Genomic DNA, 19,421 nt, shown 5'->3' with positions numbered 1-19,421 from the left:
GATTTTTGATAGTTTAAAGGACGTGTAGCCAGCATCTAGCCCCTCCTCATCCTCATAACGAGAATTGCTAAGATGGGAGACTCTAATAGACAAAATGTAAATAAATGAAAACTCTGGCTTAGCCTGTCAGAATTAACAAAAATTCTGAGTTAGCAAAGTCCAAAATAATGAGATTTTATTGTAGCATTAGATATGGTTTCTGACAGGTTAGAATTGTTTCCAAATTAAAAGTGTTAGTTTTGAATATTGTTTCAGGGAAAAGTGAGGTTTGAAGAAACACAACATTTTGCTACCAGATGGGGCAAAATATGTGTTTGCACATTACCTTTTTTTTTTTTTTTTTTTGAGACAGTCTCACTATCGCCCAGGCTAGTCCTAGGCGTCACAGCCCAGCTCACAGCAACCTCAAACTCCTGGATTCAAGCATTCTCCTGCCTCAGCCTTTGGAGTAGGTGGGACTATAGGCGCATGCCACCAGGCCTGGCTAATTTTTTCTGTTTTTAGTAGAGAGGGGGTTTTGCTCTTTCTCAGGCTGGTCTCTAACTTCTGACCTCAAGCGATCCTCCCACCTAGGCCTCCCAGAGTGCTGGGACTGCAGGTGTGAGCCACTGGCCGGCCGCAGTACCTTTTTCAGGTTACCATTTTCATTAGAAGTCAGCTGTTTTCCTGGGTGCCATGTTCTGAAAATTGGAACCTGGTATGGTTGTACATCATGTTTTAAAATGTCTTAGAGATTAATTACTAAGCAATTAATTAGTCTCTTAAGTTTGTGAAACTAAAAATCTTTAACTGGGCATGCTTCAGTTATTTAAGCAGATTTTAGAATAGTAAAAGTTGAGCATTCAGATTTACAATGGTTGTAAAGTCAGGTGTTTTAAATTTATAGCTCAGTTTCTTTTAAGTAACACTATTTTTTTTTCTTTTTTAAGAGATGGGGGTCTTGGCGGGGGAGGGGAAAAAAAGAGATGGGGGTCTCGCTCTGTCACCCAGGCTGGAATGCAGTGGGCACAGCACGATCATAGCTCACTGCAACCTCAAACTACTGGGCTCAAGGGATCCTCCCACCTCAGGTGCACACTACCACACCTGGCTTTTTTTTTTTTTTTTTTTCCCCAGAAATGAGGTCCTACTATATTGCTCAGGCTGGTTTTTTTAAAATTTCATTTTAAAGAAATTCACCGCTGGCAGTGTAACATTTTGATGTGTTAGGGGATCCAGAGGGAAAATTTAGAGGTTATTACAAAATATGTTTGTGGAAGGAAATGCTTGAAGTCTCTTATCTGAAGCATGGGTATGTATTATTGCTTTGCACATATCTGGTGTATTCTTAAACTAGTAGAAATGGCATGTTATGAAAGCTCTCTAAGTATCTTCCTTGGACCCCTGGGGGGTAGTCCAGATACCTTTTCTGGGGCCAAGGGGTCAAACCTATTCCCACAATAATAGTCAAACATTATCAGCCTTTTCTCCCAAATTTAACTCTTGTACCGTTGGAGCAAAGGCAGATTGAAACACTGGCACCTTGTGCCCTTCACCATATGCACTGCATGTTTAAAACACACCAGTTTCCCTGAGAGTGTCCTTATGAAGCAGCAAATATTATTAATTTTATTATCTCAACCCCCAAATACACATGTCTTAACTTTGCCTGGGATGAAATGCCAGGTGCACATGGAGCAGCCGCGTGGAGTAGCCGTCTCCAGGCAGGGCCCTGTGGGCTGCGTTGGGAGCCAGGCCAGCCACCTCCTCAGGGCACACTGTCCGTCCTCGACAGAACAACAGACGGATGACAGTTTGCAGACTCAGTATTTGGCAGATATTTTCTCCAAAGTGAATTATGTGAGTCTCAAGGAAAGCAACTGACAGTATTTGCTGCTAAGAGTAAGATTCTAGCTTTGGAGGGAAAATTAGAATTTTGGAAAACTTGTGTCTACCATCGTGAGCTTGTTGGCTTCCCAGTAATGACTTTTGAGGAGATCAGAGCTGACATACACAAATGTGTTTCTTCTATGTGGTCTAATGAAATGTGTCGACATTTGGGGTCTCTGCCTGAAACTCAGTGAACTGGTGTTTTCCACATGACCGGCATATACATGGGTAAAAGGTGCATTCAAAGTGCAACACAGACCAGTGAATTTTAATGTAAAAAAGTGAAAAGTTCATTGATAGGACTTTTATGAAACTTACTACTTGTTGAGATTCGGTGTAATGTCTGAGAACATCCACAATTATGTGAAAAGGTTGTTAAAATATTCCCATTTTCTAAATGATACTTCTGTGTCAGGCAGGGTTTTCTTCATGTATTTCAGCCAAAACAATATGTGGGACTAGACTGAATGCAGCAGCAGATCGGAGAATCTCACTGTCTTCCCTTAAGCCAGAGATTTGCAAAAATATAAAACAATGACCTTAACACTGTTTGTTTGTTTTGGAAATAACATTACTTTTTCATTTAAAAAAGTATAATGGATTGTAAACTATAGTTCTGTTTTTTTTAAGTGTGATGGATTTATTTTTTAATACATATTTAAAATTTTAGAAATATCAATAGATGTATTCCACATAAAACCAAAGCTCTTTTGGCGTCCTCAACTTTTAAGAGTACTGAGGTGGCTTGAGACCAAAAAGTTGAAGAACTGCTGGAGAGCAATTTTAAATCCACGCGTTCAGTGTTAACAGCTGTTCACTTCCCGGTTTCAGGGATGCCTACCCTTCTCTTCCTTTCCGGGGAGAAACAGTTACCAATATGATTTGCTTGCAGTTTCAGGACCACATTCCCCGTGTAATGTGCTGTGTATCATGGAGAATGACACACTGATTACAAGTTGTGTTAGGAACTTAACACCTTTTTTTACTTTTGCCTTGATAGACATATATTTTTATTCCACACGCTGGCTGAAATTTTATATTAGGTTTTCTGTGTTGAAGAAAATGTGAAAAGAAAGAAATTTTGCAAATACAAAATGATCTGATCTGTTCTGAATATATGTCCTTTTATATCATTCTGCTTAACAAAAATAACTACATTTTTTCTTTGGTCTCCCATCCAAGTACTAACCGGGCCCGACCCTGCTTCGCTTCCGAGATCAGGCGCGTTCAGGGTGGTATGGCCGTAGACCATTTTTTCTTTTGTGATTCAGAATTCAAGTCAAGTCTAGAAGCATGTTTATTTTTCAGATCAGTATAAATTTATTTATTTATTTTTACAGAGACAGGGTCTCTGTCACCCAGGCTGGAGTTTGGTGGTGTGATCACAGCTCACTGCAGCCTCAAACTTCTGGGGTCAAGTGATCCTCCTGCCTCAGCCTCCCAAGTAGTGGGACTACAGGTGCACGCCACCACACCTGGCAAAATTTTTTATTTTTATTTTTTAGAGATGGGTCTCACTGTGTTGCTCCGGCTGGTCTCGAACTTCTGGTCTCGGGCGATCCCTCCACCTCGGCCTCCTAAAGTGCTGGGGTTACAGGTGTGAGCCGCGGAGCCTGGCCTGGATTACTATAAACTGAATTTTTTTTAATATTGTTTTATTTCTGAGAATGTCTTGATTTCTTTGCTTTTGTAAATGCTCACTGTTCTACACTCTTGAAGCAGCTGTTTTGAGGTTAGGTGTACCACACTGGCGAGACTGTGGCTGCGGTGGTGCTACTTGGGTGATCAGGGAGTGCTGAAGTCTGCGTCGTCACTGTCTCTTTAAAAGGAGCCGGGTGGAATGTTTGTCCCTTTGTTCTGAGGTCACTAGTGAGACCACTCTTGGAGGAAAGGCAGTTGGAGTGAGGCTGAAGAAGACGTGAGAGGGGCTCTGGGGCAGGTGTGTCCAGAGTAAATACTCAGGACCTAGCTGGAAATGAAGGCATCTTGAGCCCTTGATTGTTTAGATATGGCTATTGTAAAGAAGACACAGAAGGAGTAAGGTTTTCTAAATATACATAGGTGGACTGTATCACATTGGTGTTTAATAATCATAAACATCAGTTTTCTAAAAAAAATTTTAGGTTTTTAATTAAAATATAGCTATAGTATTAAGAATTTTAAATGATTACATTCTTGTATAATTTTGCTGTTGAGCCTTTCACTTTCTGTTCGTGTTTCTCTACTGTGTGTTAGGTTTTATTGAGCTGGGTCCTGCTCAAAAGTAGGTTCAAAATTGGAAAGAAGCGGAAGCCTGGTCCCTGATCTCTGAGCTCGCCCAGCTGTGCACTGCTGCGGCGCCGTCCGGGCTGGGCTGGCCCCTCCGCTCGGTGCAGCAGTGGCACCTGCCGCTCTGTGGGAAGGTCTGTGACAAAGGCCAGTTGTGTGCTTGTTAACTACTCCTAGGTGTCTTCTTGGGTCACATAGTGTGCACTCAAATACATTAGTTGGAAGGATTTGTTATTACTGGTATGTGGTTTTAGTTGTAATTACTTAAAAAATCTATAAAATATTTTCTTATTTTCTTTTAGGGGCTTACTCCATGGGAGCAATCTATAGATAATCTGAACTGTCGACAGTACGAATCCTGTTACTGGCCGACAGCGACTGACAACTGCGATGTTATGAGGCCTGGCTGCTTGGACCCACAGATTTCATCAGCCAGGGTTTTTTGTTGTATTTAGGATTTCAGGGGAAAGTGTCCAAGCTCTCAGTGTTGGGGCAGGTAAAGTATCAATACTGTTACATAGTAGCAACAACATTTTAACTTACTAAGTTTGTATTTTCTATTTATAAGTAAATAGAACATTACTTGTAAAGAAACTGATATGATGTAGTTTTCATATTTATTTGAAACACACTCGACCCTTCATATCAAAGGGGTTCCGTATCTGCGGACTCTGCATCCTTGGATTCGACCAATGGCAGTTTGAAAACATTGAGGGGAAACAATAAAAAAAAAATTAAAAATACAATTTTTGGCCGGGCGCGGTGGCTCACGCCTGTAATCCTAGCACTCTGGGAGGCCGAGGTGGGCGGATCGTTTGAGCTCAGGAGTTCAGGACCAGCCTGAGCAAGAGCGAGACCCCATCTCTACTAAAAATAGAAAGAAATTATATGGACAGCTAAAAATATATATAGAAAAAATTAGCCAGGCATGGTGGCGCATGCCTGTAGTCCCAACTACTCGGGAGGCTGAGACAGGAGGATCGCTTGAGCTCAGGAGTTTGAGGTTGCTGTGAGCTAGGCTGACGCCACGGCACTCACTCTAGCCTGGGCAACAGAGTGAGACTCTGTCTCAAAAAAAAAAAAAAAAATACAATTTTTAAAAAAGCAGTACAATGTAACAACTATGTACATAGCACTTTACATGTTATCATGTATTGTAAGTTGAACACTTTAAAGCTGATTGACAGTGTGTGGGAAGACGTGCACAGGTTGTGTGCAGATGCTACGTTATTTTATGCAGGAGACTTAAGCATCTGCAGATTTTGGTACGGGGGTTCCTGAAACCAGTCCCCTGAGGACACCAGGGGATATATATATTCTAAATTTTAACGTAAGGTTTTTAGGTGAATGTTTAATCATCTGTTAAGAATTTGATTCTGAGTGATCATTTATTTTTGCATTGGTTATTTTGTTAGTGGTACATATACATTGAAATTGTATATCATTTCTTTGCTGAAAAGTAAATTATATAAAGCAGAACTCTTCCTGCAGAAAGCCGTCGCCAAGACAGCAGGTGTTGGGTTTCTTTCTCAGCCTAGCACAAGTTTCACCAGCTCTCAGTGCCGGAGGGACAGCAGCCACGTGCCCTTCTAGGCAGAGGCTGGTGCAAGCCCTTGAAACTGCATCTATAGTAGAAATATTTAATGTTGTATGAAAATTGACCCTCTTTTAAGATCTCTGTCAAATTTGCTGCAAATTTGTTGGTTTACCCAAGCAGAAAACTGTTTTCCTAAAAGTAAAATTTCTAGCGTGAATGAATAATTACAGTCGATTTGGTTTAGTAACTGCTCTGCCATATATGTTTCTAAAGAGCATGTCTCTGCCTTTCATGTTACTTCTCAACATTTAAAGCCCACAGTCTTTTGAGGTCAGCATTGCCTCCAGCCTAGGTGACCAAAGAAGTGATGTGGCTCTAGCCTCAGCAGCTTCTGCGTAGTAGCCTAGGAGTGTGTGATGCAGTTACAGGATGTGGAGGTCACTGTCGGGCAGTGTCTACAGCTGGACAGAAAAGGGGGAAGTGAAAACATTTAGAGGGAAGCAAAAAAAACAACAAAAGGTTGCGAGTGATTTTAAATTTTTATATTTTCTATTTTTTAGGTTTTCATTTTATACCAGTCCTCCCCCTAGGATGGAACTTGGCGTAAAATCAGAGTCATCATTAGCACTTAAATGTGATTAAAGCCTGGACAGCTTGGAAAAGAATTCTCAAGGTATATACTGTCTTTTTCAGGTTTTATCATTGTCAAGAAGAATAAAAATATCATAGACAGGCTTTAGTAATCTGTTAGAAAGTGAGGGAGAGTAAAGAAGGACACTGTAAAACTGTCACCTAGGTCAGTACTTCTAAGTGTCTGTCGCTGCTAATAATATCTCTAAAACTCAGTGGACTAAAAACAGGGCCCATTTTATATCTCACACGCTGGGGGTCAGGAATCGGGCGATCCTTCTCTCCCTTGGCGCCCAGGAGGGTTGCTCGGCACTCAGCCGACCACAGTGAATGCTGGCGTGGAGGGCGTGAGACTGTCCTTCCTGGGTGGCCCTGCGTGGTCTCTTCAACAGGGTCACGCAGCCTAGGGCTCTAAGGTCCAGGACAGACTCAGATCCTTTTGCAGGCCAGGCCCAAATGGACACCGCATCATGTTCACTGGGTTCATGGGTCAGGCAGCTCAACTCCATGGGCATGTCAGGGAACACACGCAGCGTCTGAGCTGCCACACCAGTGTGTTGATCTTGACGTTCGGGTTGTGGTCTTCCACCACTTGTGGTGGTAATTATTTTAGATTTTTTTACTACTACCTGTCTTGTAAAGCTTCGCACCAAGCAGTAAAATAGCTAAATTATATGTGTGTGACTTCCTAGCTAGTACTTAACTATTAAAAACATTACTACGTAAATTTTTTATTTTTTATTTTTTATTTTATTTTTTTTTTTGAGACAGAGTCTCGCTCTGTTGCCTGGGCTAGAGTGAGTGCCGTGGCGTCAGCCTAGCTCACAGCAACCTCAGACTCCTGGGCTCAAGCAATCCTCCTGCCTCAGCCTCCCGAGTAGCTGGGACTACAGGCATGTGCCACCACGCCCGGCTAAGTTTTTCTATATATATATTTTAGTTGTCCAGTTAATTTCTTTCTATTTTTAGTAGAGACGGGGTCTCGCTCTTGCTCAGGCTGGTCTCAAACTCCTGACCTTAAGCGATCCACCCGCCTCGGCCTCCCAGAGTGCTAGGATTACAGGCGTGAGCCACCGAGCCCAGCCTTACGTAACTATTAAAGTTTTCTTCAGGAGCCACTTCAAATCATCTCAGACCACACTTTGGGAAACACTGGTCGGAAGGACTTACTTTATGTGCAGCTCCACTTTTGTGGGTAGAAAATTGTTCTGTTGCGTCACTGCTTATAAATTTACATTTGGGTGGGTGGTGCTCCCTCTTCGATGGCTCTGCTTGGCGGTTCGTTGGTCATGACGTGACTGTGTTTCATCATTAGGTATGGATGATAAATGCGACCCCAGCAATGAGGAGACACCGAAGGCTATCAAACCCACAAGCAAAGAGTTCAGAAAAACATGGGGTTTTCGAAGAACCACTATTGCGAAGCGAGAGGGCGCAGGTGACGCAGAGGCCGACCCTGTGGAGCCGCAGCAGCACGGCCTGTCCTTGCGGCGCAGCGGCCGGCAGCCCAAGCGCACAGAGCGGGTGGAGGAGTTCCTCACCACGGTTCGGCGCCGAGGAAGAAAGAGCGTTCCTGTCTCCCTCGAGGATTCCAGCGAGCCAACGTCTTGTCCAGTCACAGATGCCGAAACCACTTCGGAAGGGAGCGTAGAAAGCACTTCTGAGGGTAGAAGTGGTCCCAAGTCTGGGTCCACCCGTGGGAAGGAACGACCGGCCTCTTCAGAGAAGGCCAAAGGAGGTGATGATGAGGACGCCACCTCCGATAGTGACAGTGACGGGCTGACTTTGAAAGAGCTTCAGAATCGCCTTCGAAGAAAGCGAGAGCAGGAGCCCGCTGAGCGGCCCCCGAAAGGCATCCAGAACCGCCTGCGGAAGAAGCAGCGGGAGGAGGATCCCACAGAAACGGTGGACGTCCAGGCCGGCGGCGCTGTCGAGAGCACGCTGCCCAGCAAGCAGGAGCCCGGGGACGAGCAGGGGGCTGCGGCCCAGGCCGGGAAGGCTGACAGTGAGGCAGAGGGGGCAGCGGCTCAGGGAGTGAAGGAGGAAGAACGCGGAGACTCGGGCAGGCCCAAGCCCGAGTGTGAGGTGTACGACCCCAACGCCCTGTACTGCATCTGCCGCCAGCCCCACAACAACAGGTGGGTCACAGAAACCCGAGCAGTGACAGTAGACCATTTTCCATGTGCTTTGATTTAAAGAGTTACAAAGCTGGGCTGGATGAGTGAGTAAACTGACAAAGATAAACAAGTCATTGTCAATAAAGAAACGCAAGGAGTGGGTAAGGACCGCCCGGAGCTTCCTGGGGCTGGTTGCAGGCAGCGTGGCAGTGTGAGATGAGACGGAAAGCCACGTGTGGCCAGTGGCTCTTGTGTAGACAGCACAGGGGAGAGCATCTGTTGTCCCAGGGACCTGTGTCAGAGAGCACTGCTATAGACTGTTCCTCAGCAGGCTTAGCAGAGGGTCGTGTGCACACTGGTCGGACCCTACTGCAGACATTGGGCGACACAGAGGCTTTTGCTGGGTTGGACGCTGGCGGCAGGACAGCACCTCTGCTGGCTTGGTGGTGGGCAGGGCTGCTGCTGCTGTTCTGGAGACGCATGGCGAAGTTACCGAGGGTGGTGGAATGCCTTACGGCCTGCGGTCCCCTCTTAAAAGACTCTAGTCAAAAGAAGGATGAGGCAAACGTGGTTGAATGTTAGTAAAATCAAGAGCATATGGGTGTTCTTATTCTTGTTTAATTTTTCTGTATATTTGCATTTTCTCAGAATGTCAGAACCAACTTGATTTAATAGTATGTTGGCAAGTACATGTTTAGCACTCACTTCTCATTCCTGACACCACTGCTTTGTCACTTCAGGTTTATGATTTGCTGTGACCGATGTGAGGAATGGTTTCATGGCGACTGTGTGGGCATTTCCGAGGCGCGAGGGAGGCTTTTGGAAAGGAACGGGGAAGATTATATCTGCCCCAACTGTACCATCCTGCAAGTGCAAGACGAGACTAACTCGGAAACCACAGATCAGCCAGAGACGAAATTTAGGCCCGGAGATCTTGACGGCACGGACTTTACGAGCATAGGGACGGTGGAGCAGAAGTCCAGTGAGGACCAGGGCATAAAGGGCAGAATTGAGAAGGCTGCGCATCCGAGCGGCAAGAAGAAGCTCAAGATCTTCCAGCCTGTGAGTGTTCGTCGCGGGAAGGCATTGAGGGCGACCTCGTGGACGGCAGACTTGCCGTGGGTAGGAAGGGCTTCCCGGGACGGCGCTGTGTCCCCCCCGGGGCTGCACTCCGCTCCGTCTCCTGCCTCACCCTGTCTGCCTTCCGTCATTTTTCTTGCTGTCCTTGCGTGATGTATGTACATTAGCAGATTGTCTTTGGGCTGTTGCAGTAACTACACCCCCTGCACCCTCTTCCAACGGGTGAGAAGCCCAGAGGGCTGGTCCCTGGGGTGCTGGTGCACAGGGCGTTGTTTCTCTGCCTCGCGGCCCTGTGGACTGGCTTCTCCTCCCACCTGGCCGTGTGCTGCTCCGGGCTGAGATTCTTCCATCGTGTCACCTTAGCTTCTGTTAGGAGAGCGTCTCGGGCTCCCAGAGTTCCCATCTCGCCTCCCACAGGGGGTGCTCAGCCTGTTTTCACTCTGGGCCTTCCTGGGTCCTTGGGCCACACGTACCCTGGCCACCTGTCCTCTGGCAGTTGTCAGGTGTACAGAGGCTTTGAGATTGCTTTGTCTAGAAGCATCTCTGCCCTAACACTCTTGCACTGTGTGAGCCACAAGGTGGAAGTGGGAGGACTGGGCCATTTCAGTGAACGTGCTCTGGGAGTAGTAGGAGGGACTAAGTGGAAATGCAGTGCTAACTGTTGAGATCGTACCAATATTCAGTCATTAAGAAATTAAGGGGTATGTGGCCGGGCGCGGTGGCTCACGCCTGTAATCCTAGCACTCTGGGAGGCCGAGGCGGGTGGATTGCTCAAGGTCAGGAGTTCGAGACCAGCCTGAGCGAGACCCCGTCTCTACTAAAAATAGAAAGACATTATATGGACACCTAAAAATCTATATAGAAAAAATTAGCCGGGCATAGTGGCGCATGCCTGTAGTCCCAGCTACTCGGGAGGCTGAGGCAGTAGGATCGCTTAAGCCCAGGAGTTTGAGGTTGCTGTGAGCAAAGCTGACGCCACGGCACTCACTCTAGCCTGGGCAACAAAGTGAGACTCTGTCTCAACAAAAAAAAAAAAAAAAAAAAAGAAATTAAGGGGTATGTAAATTAATGGGAAAAGTCATCAGTTTTTTATAAAAGTCTTTATTGTCCATGTGTGTGACATAAGCCTAAATTTGATTCTAAGTAAAACTTAGATTCTGTGAAGGAAAAACAAGTATGTTAAATGTTTAATTTGAGAGTACGTTTTGCTCAAGTACATTTGAGGGACATGTTCATGTGTATTTAGTGGTGACCCCCGGAACATACGTGAGTAGTTGTGAACAGAAGCGACCAAGTGTACTTCTTGTGGTGTGTCATTTCCTATTGCTGCAAAACAAATTACCACAAACTTGGCTTAAAACAGCAGCATTTATAATCTCAGTTTCCACGGGAAGCCTGGGCACGGCTTAGCGGGGCCTCTGCTCAGCATCTTGCATGGCTGCAGCGGGCACGGCTGGGCTGGCCTCCTCAGGGGCTCGGCGAGGGGGAGACTCCCTGCCAGAAGCCTTCGAGTGGCTCCTTCCGTAAGCCCCATGCAATGTTTGTGGCATACTTATACTAGAAACTGATGCGTTATGTGAAGCTGAAATGTAACTGGGTGTCCTGTATTTTATTTGGCAACCTTACCCCAGGTCCTAGCCATAGGTGGTCCTCTCCATGCAGGGGAGCCTCAAAACCCGCCATGGAGTCTTCTCTCGTCAGGAAAGGGAGCCCCTCTTCTGAGAGTTTCCACCTCATTCAGACCCTTTTGACTCAGAATCAGCCCACTTGGGGCTTTACTTACATCTGCAAAATCCCTGCACATTTGCCCTGTAGCAGAACGTAGTTGTGGGTATGAAATCACAGCCTGGTCACAGAGCATAGGGCCGGGAGTCCTTGGGGTCACCTTGGGGTTCTGCCACTGCAGGAACCGTAAAATGGGAGTGCCCTGCACAGAGTAGAAGATTCATGGAGCTTGAGCAAATGAAGATAAGTTTTCCTTCTTATTCAAAAGTGGCCTTGGTACTATAAATAGTGATTTTACAAAATACTTTTTTTTTTTTTTTAGAGACAGAGTCTCGCTCTGTTGCCCGGGCTAGAGTGAGTGCCGTGGTGTCAGCCTAGCTCACAGCAACCTCAAACTCCTGGACTTAAGCGATCCTACTGCCTCAGCCTCCCGAGTAGCTGGGACTACAGGCATGCGCCACCATGCCTGGCTAATTTTTTTTTCTATATATATATTTTTAGCTGCCCATATAATTTCTTTCTATTTTTAGTGGAGACGGGGTCTCACTCTTGCTCAGGCTGGTCTCGAACTCCTGACCTCGAGCGATCCACCCGCCTCGGCCTCCCAGAGTGCTGGGATTACAGGCGAGAGCCACCGCGCCCGGCCTACAAAATACTTTTAACTGCCCAAACTGGCCAGTACATCGTTTGAGTTCGCCTCTTTTGTTCTGCAGGTTGTAGAGGCTCCTGGTGCCTCAAAGTGCATTGGCCCTGGGTGCTCCAGCGTGGCACAGCCTGACTCGGTTTACTGCAGTAATGACTGCATTCTTAAACATGCTGCAGCAACCATGAGATTTCTAAGTTCAGGTAAAGAACAAAAACCGAAACCTAAAGAAAAGATCAAGATAAAGCCAGAAAAGGTCAATCTGCCGAAATGTAGTGTTCAGGTAAGTTGACCAAGTCCAGCTGTTTTTGTTTCTTTGCAGACCGTGGGGACGGCATGTTCAGACGTACTGCAGAGTGTCACCTTTCCTTTTGCCTTCACTTCTCCCACCCGTTTTCGTTCTCTCCCCTCCCATCAGCTGAGGGGTTAGTTCACATAACTGAACAAAGCCGTGTAGGCAGCTGGCTGCTGCCTGGAGGGCACAGTCTCTTTGAGAGGCTGGAGACCACCGGTGGGATTTGTGTGGAAAGTGGCTCTGGGGGCAGTTGAGGGGTGTGTCCTGGGCAAGGCTGTGTGCTGCATTGAAGACCCAGCTCTCAAAGTTGTCTCGTTTCTATACTCCGTGTGATTTTGGAAGAATCCAGGGCGTTTAGAGATCACATACTCTTGTCTTAGGCCCTTCCTTGGGCTCTATGTGGCTGTGTCAACGGCCCCCGTCACGTTTGTGATGATGCATAAATTAGCACTGTTTGGGGGGGGGGGTTCTTGATTATTTTCACATGCTTATTTAGCTTTTAGATGACTTAATTTTAAGGGTGATAATCTTGAATCATAAAACTTTCAAAGAAGCATTTGCTGCTGGGAGTACCCTAGACCTTGCTGCCATCCCAGAATCACCAGGTTTTCAGTGGAGAAGACAGAAGGACCATTGTGCTCCCATCTTCTTTCCACGTCACTGCGCCCCGCTCCCCATCCCTCCGCCCCATGTTGGGCACAGCCTCACACACAGACCTGTCCCCTTTGCCTCGCCTGGTCTCATTGCCTCCCTCAAGTGGCTCATTCTTCTGTCATTTTGGCAGCCTCATACCTCAGCCGGGTTACCCATGATTCTGTGTCAGGGACCTTAACACCACTCAAATACTTGAAATCCCAACTATCACACGGGAATGCTAAGGGCCCGCGGGGTGTGCGAGTGTAGCCAGACTGCCGCTGCGCAGGCGCGGTCTGCAGGCTCGGGGTGGGCGAGATCGCAAAGTGACCTTCGTTGCGCAGTGAGAGGAGGTGGTGCAGGTGTGATTTCTGACCTTCTGAATGATTGGGATTTTACTGATTATCCAGGCAGGCGTTAAAATCTCTTCTATGCACAAGAGACCAGCTCCAGAAAAGAAGGAAAACATGTTGAAGAAGGTGATGGTGACCCTGTGCAGAAGCGAAGCCCTGGGGAAGGAAGCGGCCTGTGAGAGCAGCACGCCGTCATGGGCGAGCGATCACAATTACAATGCAGTGAAGCCAGAAAAGACTGCTGCTCCCTCGGCATCACTGTTGTGTAAATGTACGTATCACCCAGGGGGTGGCCTCCTGCCCCCCTCCCACTCTCTCTGGATAGCCCTCCCCCAGGCCACCGAGGCCTGGGAGTCCCTGCTGTGCTCTGGCGCTGCTTGTGAGCACCGGACTGCACCGTCCGAGCCGGAAGCAAGGCCTGTGTCCACGATGCCTCCTGACCCGTGCTTCTGTCCCTGCTCCATTGGGACTTTGTCACTGTTTTCAAAGAGCTGTACGAACCTCCTTGGCAAGTGTTCCACCTTGACAATTGAGTTCTTTAACCTCTGTTTTCATTATCAGGCCCTGGTAAGTGTGTGTATCACCTTCAAGTCTGATTGGGTGGATACACTGCCCAGCATTCAAAATTCATCACCGTCCAAGCACCGGTCAGTTTTATTACCCTGTGTAAACTTCAGGAGTTTTTCCACATTATCGACTGTCAGCACATAAAATCATCACTTCTTTTGTATGCTGTGGGGATCTCTCTGCAGATTAGTATCGCATCTGATACTCAATCGGGGTGTGATTTTCAGGAGTTGAAGGTATTTTTCACTGGACACGGGAATGTTTTTGCGTCCAGTGCACATGCTACACACCCACATAAACACACACTGGAATTCAGAAAGCCGTTGACTGCTGCTTAACAGATCCCACGGGGAGTGAGATGTGCTTTCACACTCGATCAGTGTCCTTGCCAAAGGTAAAGTGTCTTGGGCTTTTGGTGTCTCACTCTCCTCTTGACTATTTAGACTGTTAAAGGTCATACCCTACCCCAAATTTCAAATTAATGAAGATATTTCAGATCTTTGAAACCCCAGATTAGATCATGCACCTTGAATCTACTTGTTTCTCAGCCTAATGGTCCAAAGATAAGTTTTAGGGATTTAAATTAGGTCCATAGGGCACATCTTACTCTACTATTTGCAGTTCCGTTTTTATTTGTGCTACTTATGGTGCATTTTGTGCTTTTATAAAAAGCACCAAGAGGTTAAATAGCCTTAAATTCCAGGATTGCAGAAGTGTGCCGCACTTCCCTTTCAGTGGGCCTCTTAGCAGATCGCCAAAGGAAGGTGCTCGGGCAGGGAGGGGCTAGAGCTGGTGTGGTTAAAAGAAATACGTAACTTCGTTCTGATAATGTTAACAGACGAAGAACTAAAAAATGGAGTCACAAGTAAATTGAACTAACCAATTGCTCCATTATAATGAATCTCAATACACTTGAGGTTGTTTGAGCTAGGACTTTTATGCTAACAAATAGTATGTCACAAACGTTTGTCAAATCACAGCACCTCTACAAAACAGCACTTTTACAGAGCTAACGTCCTTAAAAATAAGCAGCCCCTGTGTGAGCGGGCAGGGGTGCTCTGTGGTGCTGTGCTGAGTGCCTTAAGCTGGTCACAGGCACACGGCAGGGAAGGAAAACCAGGGGTGTGACCAGAGCGCAGATACCTGGGCGATAATTTTGGGTCAGTTAATTTCTGGATGTTTCGACCAGAATCAGAACGCTGTCCGAGACTCCACATTTGTGGAGTTTGGGGAGACTCGTACACTGGGGCCGATGGGGGCAACGGTGGGCTCTGCTCCCTGGATTACCACCTCCCACCTCGCCCTGGCTGAGGGCGGACTCGGGACAGCGAGGAGGCTGGCTGCGTCTCGGGTTTGCTTTGACCTTTCTCGCCTCCTCCCTTCTTGTGACACATCAGCTCCTTATGGAAGCTGATACACTTCAGGGACAGGAGTTTGGGGCAAATTAATGACTGATTAGCCTTTCCAGCACATCTCATCTAAAGATTAAAATTGATGGTTATTCTGAATTTATACACGACCATAAGTAGGGGACACATTTTTGAGCTAGTCGCCTCTGCTCCTTTTCTGTTGTCCTAGAAAGGTCATCTTTGCACAGGTGGCTGGGAGGAGGGCAGGGACATTGGTGAGTACAGCTACCCTGTCTCTCCCTATCTCCCCAAAACATCTCTGCACCTCGCCACAGGCAAGGTAGGGGGACCACACACACAGCCCACCAGAATCTGTGCCCCAGGACCCTTCCCCTGCTCCCCTGGCTGGCTGTGGAGCAGCTTCTCCTGGTGGGGTGGGATTTAGAGAGAGGCTGTGCCAGGTCTGTGTCCAGTGGGTTTTCTTGCGAGGTGACCCACCCTGCGCCCACTGCTGTGGTGAGAAGACCGTGTGGCAGCTGCGCTGCTGCTGCTCCCCGAGGTGCCAGCGTCCTCCTGACCCTCCCCTGGCCCCCGGCCAGCGGGCAGGCCCTGCCGTGCACAGACGCTCTGCTGCTGCTTCGAGGAGGGTGCCCCGCCCGGTAGAGTATCCCTCGATCCTTCACGCCCTCACGTTCCTCCCATTTGTTTTTAGAAATTGTTTCTTAGGATTTCTGTACACTTTCTTTAGCTTACGGAAACAGTTGGCATTTTATTTATTTCTCCCCGAGGTCATGATGTTCCTTTTGTGTTTTTATACCTTTTTCCATATTTTTTCTTTTTATTTCCACTGCTAGTGCACCTCCTGTTATTGTCAAGGTATCCAGTAGGCTCAAAATTTTTTTCTAAAGTGTTTCTGGTTTATTAGAATGTTGAAATGGAATTCTGGTATTTATAGGCACAATTCCTAGTATTTTGGACTCCCTAAATGGCTCATTAAGTGACTTAAAACACTGGGAATCTGAACAGATTTTGACCAGAAAACAGATTTCTACAGTTCATTCCATCTAGCTGCGGGAATTAAAGTGGAAAACCTTACCAACCTGTAAACCCCAATCCAGATGACTTGTTACGCCTTGCCCAGGTAGAAGCCCTTCCCCTCGCTCATGTGCCTGCCACAGAGGTGGCGAAATGGATGGAGAACACAGATTTTCACCAGGATAACTCGTGGCATGGGCTCCAGCAGCACTTCCACTGAAACCCTGAGAGGAGCCGTTTCCTGTATTAAATGTGTGGGGGCTCTAGAGCCTAACTCGGGTTTGTAGGGGGGTGTGCGTCTCACCGGTTCCATGCAGAGCTGCCGGTGGCAGTAAAACGCGGCTGGGAGTAACCAGACTTCGCACATCCAAACCAGTCTCCTCCCAATTAGAATATCAAAATTTGTACTGAGAAAGGATTTAGCTTGACAGCTGTTTTTTAATGTTATTCATACATCTGGAATTTTCTTGGTTGTCAATAATAACAGTCTTTGGTATTTCAAGTGTTTTACTCTCTATGAACTTTAAAAAGGAGCCTACTGTTCATAAATTAAATCGTGGAAAAGTTTTGCATCCATCTCTGTCAAGTTGAACCTGCAGGTGGAGTCCCCTCGGCACTGTCCTGTGGCATCCTCCAGTCTGCTCCTCAGCTGTCCCCTCCTGGGCTTCAGCCGCCTCGGGGAGGTGGGGTGAGAGGGGTGGAAGTTTCCAGCAGGATTGGTCCCACTGAAGTCACCACCTTTTCAGTGACCTTCATGTAACCCTTGGAGCTGTGGATCTGCTCTAATGCTCTTTAAAGACCAATACTCTAGGAAAGTCCCTTTGGTGGCATTATCTTGTCATAGTGTGCACAGGTCACTCTGAAGATAAGCTGCTACGAGTCTTCCAGTACACGAGTTTCAGGTATATTTGTACAAAGTTGTAAAATACGTAACATTTTTGTTTTTGTTTTTTTTCTTTCTGTTAACACATCAACATGCACATAGTTATAGTCTTAGCTTCTAAAAATTAGAGAAGTAAACTTAGAAGATCGATGAGAATTTGTGCTACTCTCATTTATATTAATGAAGGTTGGGGCAACTTCTTTCATTTGCCGAGAACCTGGAGGAGTCCGACAGGAAGAACGTAAGGTAACTGGCTGCGCACGCCTGCGCTGTGCTCTGCACGGTGCTCTCGGCTTTGGGGTGACCTACCGAGTGTGGCCCTTTGGGAGGGGGCACCATGTGGGAGGGCACGTGGGCTGTTCCAACATGCCCCTGCCGTGCTGGGTCAGGTAGCGAGCAGTGTAGGCACAGGCGGTGGTCCAAACAACCTTACTCAGGTCTTCAGAGCGCCTGTCACTGGTTTGGGAGATCCCCAAAGAGCAGCAGCTCAACTCCCAAATGAGTCCTGGGTTTGGCAGCCAGGCACACACTGCACAGCCGGGACTGCAGTTGAGAGGGACACCTGTCTACGACGTGGTCCTCGACACAGTTCATTCTAGTGATTGAAGTATAATTTGTGTTGCCAACCCAACATGAATCAGGTTTTAATTTAGTTTTTGAAGTACCATATGTGGGACTATCAAACCAAGGAAGGGTAATTTCCTCCAGGTATAAGTTGCTTTTTTGCAAGTTTCTTGAGAGTTCTCCACCTCTCCATAAAGGTGAAATTAATTCAGATACTGGACATAAGAAAAAAAAAATTAACCTAGGGAAGCTTTGCTTATCCCAAAACAATACAGTTTGGTTGTGGACCTCTACAAAAACGTTCTAGTCGTAATGACCATCTACTCTGAGGTGCATCAGTGATGTAGTCTGTGCTTGCTATTTGGGACTTGCCCATCCTTTATAAAGTAGGAAACCAAATCCGTAACTTACTGTACTCTAAAAGGGTGAGTCATTGGGAGATACTGAAGCATGTTGAGAGGAGCAAAAGCAGAGCATTTCCCCTTAAAACCACTGTCACGTTGGTTCTTCCTACTGGGAAAAATCTTAGTGAAGAAACAGTTGCACTGGGAATCTACAGAAAAATAGAACTGATGTCACCGTGCACAGTTTACTTCCACAGTTCCCCACCATGTCCCTTCAGGGTCCTAGTTTCCAGGTTCATGGCATATAAAAGCTTCCTACAGTCCCTGCAGCCGCATCTGACCGGAATTCGGGCACAGTGGGGAGCGGGTGGCGGCCAGGGTTCCCGTTCCCTGAACAGCCAGCAGTGCCTAGAAAGAGGGTCAGAAGTCGGGTGCAACGGCGGGTGGTCTGCAGCAGTCCCTTTGCTTTGAGGGACCATCCAGCAAGGGCAGTCACTAGACATGGGCATCGGTGGGGTGGGGTGGAACTGCGCAGACATGGTCTCTTGCCCCATATTTTAATCCCTGTTCTGCAGCTCCATTTGGGCAGTTGGACAGGTTGTCTTCACAGGAATGCGTTAGCGCCCTTCCTCAGGGATGCCTGGATTCCTGCCGCTCCCTTGAGACCCGCTAGTGCCACCCAGTGGCCACCATGTTGTAATGCCACAGCCAGCCTTCCTGCATGACTAGACACCCAGTGTCCGCTTTGGGGAAATTAGCCAGTTAGCACTGCTGATCTCTGTGCACGACTGGAACCCAGACAACTTTCATTGCAGATGAGTGGCCCGGCCCACTGGGCAGCTTTCCCTCCTGTAGCCACTCAGGTGCAGGCGGCTCCCTGAGGGCAGGGGGGGCCCCCTGTGCTGGGCAGAGACACCTCTGCCCCTGATGGACAACTGTGGCTTGGTGCAGCTGGGGCAGCACCACATGAGGCAGCCTCTTACCCTAGTGGTGCTGATGTTTTTCTGCAGTAGGTTTTTTCCTGGTTGGTTGCAGTTTTCCCATGCCCTTCTATAAGTTCATGCACAACATAATACAGTTACAAGTGAACTTGGGTGAAGATGCAAATTCAATCTTAGCACTACTCAAAAAAATGAACTCATTGTCACTGCCATTTCAGCAACGGACAACCCGAGTTTAACACCAGCAGCCCCTGGGACAACGGCTAGATAGGACTTGGGCGGATTCAGAGTAGAAGGCCTGGTTTGTGTTACCAGACAGCAGGTGAACTGGAGACAAGGCTGTTGGGAGTCCACCAGTTTGAGGACATTTTACCAATGATTTGTTCATTTACCTAATTATACCTGTTTATGTACTCTGGGTTTTTAAGTTTTTTTAGAGACAGGGTCTTGCTCTGTTGGCCAGGCTGAAGTGCAGTGATGCTGTCATAGCTCACTGTAGCCTCAACTCCTGGGCTCAAGCGATCCTCCCACTTCAGCCTCCCAAGTTGCTGGGACTACAGGGACACATCAGCATGCCTACCCAGCTAG

The 19,421-nt window shown here is 47.2% G+C and overlaps 1 protein-coding gene across 3 annotated transcripts in view; it reads left to right on the top strand.

Moving 5' to 3' along the window:
- The window catches only part of DIDO1 (death inducer-obliterator 1), a 56,293-nt gene that overhangs the window by 16,353 nt on the left and 20,519 nt on the right, over positions 1-19,421 (top strand). For all 3 annotated transcript variants that reach the window (XM_069496625.1, XM_069496627.1, XM_069496626.1), the window contains exons 2-7: positions 4,440-4,633; positions 6,235-6,347; positions 7,620-8,442; positions 9,162-9,483; positions 11,940-12,152; positions 13,208-13,421. In XM_069496625.1, coding sequence (XP_069352726.1) covers positions 7,622-8,442; positions 9,162-9,483; positions 11,940-12,152; positions 13,208-13,421 — 1,570 coding nt within the window. In that variant the 5' untranslated portion in view covers positions 4,440-4,633; positions 6,235-6,347; positions 7,620-7,621. The remainder of the gene's footprint in view (positions 1-4,439; positions 4,634-6,234; positions 6,348-7,619; positions 8,443-9,161; positions 9,484-11,939; positions 12,153-13,207; positions 13,422-19,421) is intronic.

Source organism: Eulemur rufifrons, chromosome 20, assembly GCF_041146395.1.
Source record: "Eulemur rufifrons isolate Redbay chromosome 20, OSU_ERuf_1, whole genome shotgun sequence".
Lineage (NCBI taxonomy): Eukaryota > Metazoa > Chordata > Mammalia > Primates > Lemuridae > Eulemur > Eulemur rufifrons.
Note: the sequence above shows the minus strand (reverse complement) of the source record. Positions and strands in the feature narration are given on the sequence as shown.